At 40.3% G+C, this 8,499-nt stretch overlaps 1 protein-coding gene across 2 annotated transcripts in view; it reads left to right on the top strand.

Annotated features, from left to right (window-relative positions):
• The window catches only part of morc3a (MORC family CW-type zinc finger 3a), a 38,753-nt gene that overhangs the window by 16,874 nt on the left and 13,380 nt on the right, over window positions 1–8,499 (top strand). Inside the window, exons 16-19 of one of the 2 annotated variants that reach the window (XM_061691626.1) lie at window positions 2,149–2,221; window positions 2,312–3,062; window positions 4,428–4,603; window positions 4,698–7,016. In XM_061691626.1, the coding sequence (XP_061547610.1) occupies window positions 2,149–2,221; window positions 2,312–3,062; window positions 4,428–4,603; window positions 4,698–4,860 (1,163 nt within the window). In that variant the 3' untranslated portion in view covers window positions 4,861–7,016. Of the gene's footprint in view, window positions 1–2,148; window positions 2,222–2,311; window positions 3,063–4,427; window positions 4,604–4,697; window positions 7,017–8,499 lie in introns of those variants that run through there. The other variant, XM_061691627.1, reaches the window with a different exon arrangement.

The following is an 8,499-nucleotide window of genomic DNA, read 5'->3' as shown; positions in this document are numbered from 1 at the left end:
TGTCAACAGGGTTTGGATAGCAGTCACGCTCACTTTCACATCTATGGACAATTTAGGTGAACCTAATATACATGTACGAAGAATAATAATAATTTGAATTAATCTCTGATTGGCTGTTCATGTCACGCTGTGACAAATTCTAAAATTAAGTTAGTCATTAGCTGGGGCCGGAGATGGATGATTTTTCAAAGGATAATTTTAATATTCTATTGTCCGGTGAGGAGGAAAATCTGTTATTATAGAGATAGTGTTGCCAGCGTGCCATTTGCTGACATGCCTTGATTCTAGCCAGCGCCCTCACCTTCTTGATTCAATCACAAACACCCCCAACTGAGGTATAAGGCTCCTTCAGGAACCAAGACTCCAATCCCCCGATCCCCATTTGCCTGTATTTGCATTTCACTCACTGTGTCTTCCTGCTATCTGTAGATTTATTGCCAGTTATTCCCGCCCCAATTCCTTTTTTACATCCTCACAGCAGACTAACTTTTAGATTATTGATTATTGCTGCGAATTTCTTCATCACAGGTCTTACCATTTTAACATAAAATTGTTGTATTATTATTATTTTTTTTTCAAATAGTGCTGGGCGATCTGGCCCCCCCCACCAATGTCGATATTTAATAGGACCATACCAAATCGATTTAGATTAAAAAGCAGAAGGTTTATTTAACAAGTATAAATCATTGCATTCTGTCCAGTTGCGCTACATAATCATTACGCTACAGTTGTAATCGTTAATGTATTATGGCTTCCATATTTATTTGAATGTATGTATTAGGGTTTGGCTCTATTGTAGGTTTTCATCACTTAACCCTTAGGTGGCAGCAATGCATTTAAACATGCGCAGTCTGCCGGAAATCAAGAAGAAAAAGCTGAAGACCTGAAGAAGAAATGTGACGTCATGTGGAATGAAGACAATATGGTGGTTTGTAAATAAAGCGAATAAAAAAAGAAATACAAGACTGATTCTTGAGAATGCCGCACTGTGCAAACCCAACTGTCAAGAACAGCGATGGCCGACCCACTGTCAAAGTATTTGCGTGATTGGCGATCGCTCACGCAATGGAGGACGCTAATAGCTGCTAATGCTGACATAAACAAACCCCATGAACACTTTCATCTCGTCCATGAAAGGCAAACTACTATCTTATCTTCCCGCGCCACTCACGGAACACAAAAACATAGTCGCTTCAATTGCAACTACGATCGCTCTTCGACGTTATTTTGTTTACATTACAGGAGCATCACAGCTCTCTTTAATGTGATGCATGTGTCACACTCTATAACGTGCTTAATCTTCAGGTTATTTTATACGGATATGCCCGTCTTCGTCATAACATCTTCTATATACATTTTGCATTGTTTCCAAATGATAGACGTACACTTTTTTGGGAGTATTTATGACTCGCCAGTTGGCGCATGTTGGCGCAAGTCTCACAGAGTAGCGAAACGTATAGAAAATAAAATCGATGATCCCCTTTTTCCAAATTGAGCATTAATAAAATCTAGATTGAATCGAGCTTCTCGATATATCGCCCAGCACTAATTTCGAACCGTAGCTTGAATGCTTTAAAGCTCAGAACAAACTCTCAAATATGTTGACTTGTTGCATTCTGTCATGCATCAAGCCAGTTTTGTGTGGTGCATTTTGGTAGACTTCCAAATTGAACTTGACTTACATAAATATACAAATACAGTGCTATTTTTATAGTCGTTAAGGATGTAAGGATCTACATAATTTATGTACTTTGTGTTGATTGGTTTAAACCCATATAAAAATTAAAAACCATACCTGTCATGGTATTATATCAAGCAAAGAGGTTTTTCCTTTCTCAGCTAAACATAAAATAGGCATTTGGAGCCAACTTGTCATGTTTTTGATTGGACTCGATTGGAATGTAAGTGATGAAATGCCAAATTTTCCATCCAAAAATGCTAGCTGCTGACTTGAATATGTTGGTTAATTCATATTTCAGTCGAAACCTGCGCTCCAAGCGGGCTCAGTCTGCTTCTTTGGTGATCCTCTGGGTTTATACAATAGCCTTCACACTTGACCAAACGAAATGCACACAGCAATTGCACAAGTTTGTTTTAGCCAAAACAAACATGCCAAAAAGTGTCAACACAGCCTTCTTTTCTCTCTAGCTGGAACCTCCCCCAGTAGCAATGGTTTTCCAATTATTTCAAGCGTGTACTCTTTGTCAACCAGTCCCTCAAGGTAGGCTGATGTCCTCAGTTGCGGCCTTGTTATTTTTATTTTCACTGTACTTCGAGTAAGCATGCTTTTGTGATTTTTCGTGTTCTACAGGAAAAAAAGGAGGATGTCTGCCGAGTCACAAAGCACTCCGAAAAGTCATAGACAAAATCTCTTCCAAGAAGGTGCATCCGATGGTTCGTCATCAGTAGATGTGAGCCCGCTGAGAAATGAGGCCTTTGAACCAAAAAAGGCTGGTGCAGAGTTTATGGGGTTGGTCAATGAAGGAAGTTCTTCCCCTGCACCACCTCCTGGCATCAGCCAGATGGAAGCGCCACAGATAAAGGGTGAAAAGGAGGATAAGGCAATAATTAAACAAAATCCAGACCAAACAGAATGTGGGGCTGTTGCAACTGCCGAGCGAGGCACTCAGTTTTCGAGAATGATTAAGAGAGAAAATAACACTCAAAGCATAAATGAATCCAATCAGACTGTGTATATAGATAGCGATGATGATAATGAAATCAATGAGTCATTAGAATGGCCTATGGAAACTACGGAACAACAAGATGTGGACCATGAGGAGCGACTTCAGAATATTTTGCCGTTTTCTGTCAATTGTTTACACCAATCAAGCCAGACAGAGGAATCATGGCCTGATAAAGATTATAAAAGCTTGTTTGAGAAAGCTGAAGAAAAAATTAATCAACTTGTGAGCAGCAGAGCTGATTTATTGGAAACAGCTCGGATCAAACCTAGTGCTACCCAGGCCGAGGAGGATTTGGGCAACATCACGTGGCAAGTTGACTCTCTTGTCCGGGAACTCGATCAAAGAACCAGGGAGAGGAATCAACTGCGCTCTCAGGTCAGTGTTTCAACGTCATTGTGCATGTACTAGTGTTGCTACCTCCACTGGGGGTAGACTGTGACAAAAATTTAGCCCTGGCGTTTTCTCTCTAAATCAGCCCACACTACATTATCAGCAGACACACAATGCCGGGTACCTTTGAACAGTTTTTTCCTTAATAAATAAAATCACCGTTTAAAAACTGTATTTTATGTTTGCTTGGGTTATCTTTGTCCGATATTTAAGTTTTGACGATCCTAAGCATCGAAGTGGGGGAAACTTTGAAAAATTATAAGAATTTGAGTAATAGTTCAGAGAATGCTAATAATTCTCCCATCGATACAGAGGTACTGTTTCAACGTCTCTTGTGACAGTCCCATACCATCCCAGATGTTGAGGTATTCTTGGGAATTTGCATGCTTGGGGTCCTGCAGCTGAGGACTTGTGTGACTACCTCAGTTATAGTCATCTGTCCACATTCTCTACTGTATGCTTCCTCTATGGAAGGTCTGTCTGAGGAGATCCTCAAAGTATTCTTGGCTTCCCTATTAGCAGTCATCGGGGTTCCACACTGGGTAGCACATCGCCCTTCTGGAGCATCTGATGCTTTATCAGAATTCTCGTTGAGGATAAAAATCATGCTCCGTGGTTTCAAAGAACTCCTTACTTCCATTTCCGTCGCTGTCAGTTTGTGCCACTCGGCTGCTTCATGGGTCACCAAGATGGACTTGCATCATCGTTTCAAAGAATTTCGCAGTGATTTCGTAGACCACGTAACCAAGCCAGCCCAGTAACATCAAATTTGGTGGTTCATGCAAGAGCTCAAACACACAGACTTTGGATCTTATCTAATGAAACCGTTACAGTTGTACCTTGACTTGCAGTTGCCCTATGGGATTTTCAACTTATGGGCCGTTGCTTGGTTGATTTTAATTTAATTTAATTTATTTATTTATTGATGTATTTTAATTTAAATTTTAATTTTTTTTTTTCAAATACTACGGTAGCTACACGCATGAATTTTCTTTGTATTGTTTTAAAAACAACTTTTATACCATAAACAAAATGCGTAACTAAAATTATATATATTTTTTAGGGGCTGGAATGGCTTTATAGCATTTCAGCGTGGAAAATGTATTTGCTATACAGTACGAATAATTTGAGTTTCGAGCTTTGTCACAAAACAAATTAAACTCAAGTCAAGGTACCAATGCAGTTTGAACAAATGCAGAATTTCTGGAGAAACTGTTGGAAAACCATCTCTGAAAACCACACCGGAGTGCTTGTCAGTATAACCGGATCTACTGTAACCTGTGTGGGTTTGCTGTGTCTAACGCTTGCTGCGTCCTGTCCCTCCCACCTGTCCTCTGCGGGAATCATCAGTTGAAGAATTTAAACTGGGAAAAGGCAAACCTGTCCAGCCAGTGTCAGGAGCTCAGGATGAGGCTGCAGCAAGCAGGAGAAAAAACGCAGGAGAGTGGGAGCAGAGCGCCCCTGCAGAATGGAGATTTATCCACACAACCAGCAAACAGCCCTACAAATTCAGATTACTTCAAAAGGTTGGGAGAAGAAGAAAACCCATTTGATCTTCAGTGGTCTGTGAATGACCACTTTGCCAGCGATACACAATATTTTTGCTTCTCTTTCTGTCAGGTTGGTTGAACTGCGTTACAACATTGGGCGCCTTCTCGTCAACCGTGTGCCTTATCTGGACCTGGGCCAAGTCAATTATGAATGTGACGTCATCGACGAGATCCTGGAACAATATCTCACTGTCAACTCCTCAGACCTAAGTGACGCGCCATGCTCAAAGTAGAGCTAATGCAGATTTATTGATCTGTGAGGGATTGATATTCATCTGTCCGTCCATCCATCCATTTTCTATAGCCAGGGATGCACATACTATGTGCTATACTAAGTGGTGTGCATACACATTGAAAATATTAAAAGCGCAACAGATTCAATTGTCAGTGCGCATTTGCGAATTTTGTTTTTTCTTTTTTAACTACTGTATTATCATTTTATTATCATTTATGATGGCTGGACCTCTATCTTTAAGATGCATATGTTGGTGCTGAGTTTATGGTATAAATTGTACAGGATTTGAGACAACAAAACCAGCCTTTGCTAAATGGTTAGCATTCGAAATTAGCACTAGCATGGCCGTGATTACCATTTTAGGTTAAAAAAAAAATGGAATTGGAAAACCCAAAAGCTTTTGCGTGGTCAGATGTTTATAAATGTTTTGTCTGAGACAGATGTATAATATTCCATGTCATGTTCAACTTTTGACAGCAAATGTTTAAATCAAAAGGTTAAATCTAGAGTGTGTAACTTCAAGAAAAAAACTAATTTTCACCTAAGCCCATTAATAGAGGAGATGACATAATGCTGATTAAGCCTATCATCTCCTCTCACATCTTGCCCTATTTTTCAGTATTTGATCTTTTATATTTCTTGTCGACCGGTGACATTCCTGCACTGGCCGCTTTGAAGTGCACCGAAAATGACATAGCGGAAACGACGGACCGGAAGTGAAGCATTGTCCCTAGCAATGTGCAGAGCGTGTCCCCTTGTCTCCCGTTTGTAAAACAGCTAGACATTATTTTGTGGTGGCACGGTGTGAGACTGGTTAGCACATCTGCCTCACAGTTCTGAGGACCAGGGTTAAAATCCGGCCCCGCCTGTGTGGATTTTGCATGTTCTCCCCGTGCCTGGGTGAGTTTACTCCGGGCACTCCGGTTTCCTCCCACATCCCAAAAACATGCGTGGTAGGTTAATCAAAGACTCTAAATTGCCCGTAGTTGTGAATGTGAGTGCGAATTGTTGTTTGTTCCGATGTGCCCTGCGATTGGCTGTCGACCGGTTCAGGGTGTACCTAGCCTCTCGCCCGAAGATAGCTGGGATAGGCTCCAGCACGCCCGCGACCCGTGTGAGGATAAGCGGAACGGAAGACAAATGAATGTATTAAATATTTTCTTTTTATTGCAGGAAATAATCATACAATAATTACTGTGTAAACAAAAACAATTTCACGTTTTTCCGAGGAGCCTTTACCTGCCTGACAAGGTGCCTTTAGTCCAGTAAGTTCAGCACCAGCCAATGCATGCACAGTGCGCAGCAATAATAGGGAATTTACAACAATTGCTTCTTACGAAGAATCCATCTTTTTTTCCTTTTATTCTGTCCTTCAAAACAGAATAAAAATGTTGTAGAATCACACACAAGTGGCAACCTATGTAATATCCAGGCCTGAGAATTTTCCGCGGATTCGTGGATTTCAGAGTTTTTCCGATGAAAAATATCATTCTTCTGAATCGCGTAAATCCGTTGAGAACATTTTTGGGCATTTCAAATTGTTTTTGGAAATTGTGGACGCAAAGAGGAAAAGAACCATCCGGACTGTTATGGACGCAAAGTTCAAAAGCCAGCATCTGTGATGGTATGGGGCTGTGTTATTGCCAATGGCATGGGTAACTTACACATCTGTGAAGCCACCATTAATGCTGAAAGGTACATACAGGTTTTGGAGAAACATGATGCCATCCAAGCAACATCTTTTTCATGGACGACTTGTTTATTTCAGCAAGACAATGCCAAACCACATTCTGCACGTGTTACAACAGCGTGGCTTTGTAGTAAAAGATTGGCTGGCCTGCCTGCAGTCCAGAAATGTCTCCCATTGATGCGTGGCGCATTATGAAACGTAAAATACGACAACGGACTGTTGAACAGCTGAAGCTGTACATCAAGCAAGAATGGGAAATAATTCCACCTACAAAGCTTCAACAATTGGTGTCCTCAGTTCGCAAACATTTATTGAATGTAGTTCAAAGAAAAGGTGATGTAACACAGTGGTAAACATGACCCTGTCCCAGCTTTTTTGGAACGTATTGCGGCCATAAAATTCTAAGTTCATGATTCCATTCATCCATTTTCTGAGCCGCTTATCCTCACAAGGGTCGCGGGCATGCTGGAGCCTATCCCAGCTATCATCAGGCAGGAGGCGGTGTACACCCTGAAATGGTTGCCAGCCAATCGCAGTGCACATACAAACAAACAATCATTTGCACTCACATTCACACCAAAGGGCAATTTAGAGTCTTCAATCAACCTACCATGCATGTTTTTGGGATGAGTGAGGAAACCGGAGTGCCCGGAGAAAACCCATGCAGGGACGGGGAGAACATGCAAACTCCACACAGGCGGGGCCGGGGATTGAACCCGTTCCTCAGAACTGTGAGGCAGACGCTCTAACCAGTCGTCCACCATGTCGCCTAAATTCAGGATTATTTGCTAAAAACAATTAAGTTGACCAGTGTGAACATTAAATGAATTCAATTAAATATAGGTTGAACATGATTTGCAAATCATTTTATTCAGTTTTTATTCATGTTTAACACAACATCCCAACTTCATTGGAATTGGGGTTGTAGACTTTTACATCTGAAGTAATACTGCTATCGGTGTTATTACCTGATATACTGTTATTTCTCATGTTTAATGTGCATTTCCCCCCAAAAAAATTGTCAAGTCAATAGTGCGCATTATACATAGGTATAGGGGGAAATGGGAAAACTTTTTTTTCCACATTTTATAAATGAATGCTGCCATCTATAGGTTATGAAAAAGCTGTACACTTTCATTCCAATATGCCACCGCCACCTAGAGGTAAATATGACTGAACAACAACCATCCTTAATTTCTTATGGTTATGTTTTGTTTAATGATAATGCTTTTCTGAAACGCTTGACAGTATAATTTGAATCCCATTAAAATTAAATGTGTTCCACCTGGCCCTCCGTGTTTTCTTTAAAGAATTGTACCCATCTTACAAATTCTGCCTGGGTAATCAAACATGAGCACAACTGTGTGTTTTCTCATTTACTAAATAAAATTATTATACATAAAGGGTTTTCCCAAATAAAACGTTGGTAAACTTTGGGGGTGCGCATTATACACGAGAAATTACAGTAATTGCTGTGTTTGAGTAATTAAATTTATTTCTGATGAAGTTGTGTACAACAGGTTTTGGTCTAATTTTTTTTCAATTTTGAGATGCATCTGACAAACATACCTAAAATATTTCTAAAACGTAAGCCATGATAACCACTATTTAAAGAAATGAGACCTATCATAATTAATCTCTGTCATTTTTGTATGCAAATTGAAAAAAGTTCGAGTTTGATTTTCACTTTTTTATTCTTCCCCATTCTCAGGCCTGAATATCGAAGCACCGGCTCTGCTGTTGTTATGCAGAATTCGAGTCTACTTTTGGTTTAAGAGTAACGTAACATTTAAGATTGAAAAAGATACTGATTTGTGTAGCATCGTAATAAATCGATATCCACTGATATGAAAATAGTTGTGATAGGATTTTGGCCATATCGCCCAGCCCTATTGTGTTCACATGAACCGGTAGGTCGGTGGGTCGAGAAGAAAATGAGCACCAAGC

This window comes from Phycodurus eques, chromosome 12 (assembly GCF_024500275.1).
Source record: "Phycodurus eques isolate BA_2022a chromosome 12, UOR_Pequ_1.1, whole genome shotgun sequence".
In the NCBI taxonomy this organism is placed as follows: domain Eukaryota; kingdom Metazoa; phylum Chordata; class Actinopteri; order Syngnathiformes; family Syngnathidae; genus Phycodurus; species Phycodurus eques.
This window is presented reverse-complemented; position numbering and strand designations above follow the sequence as displayed.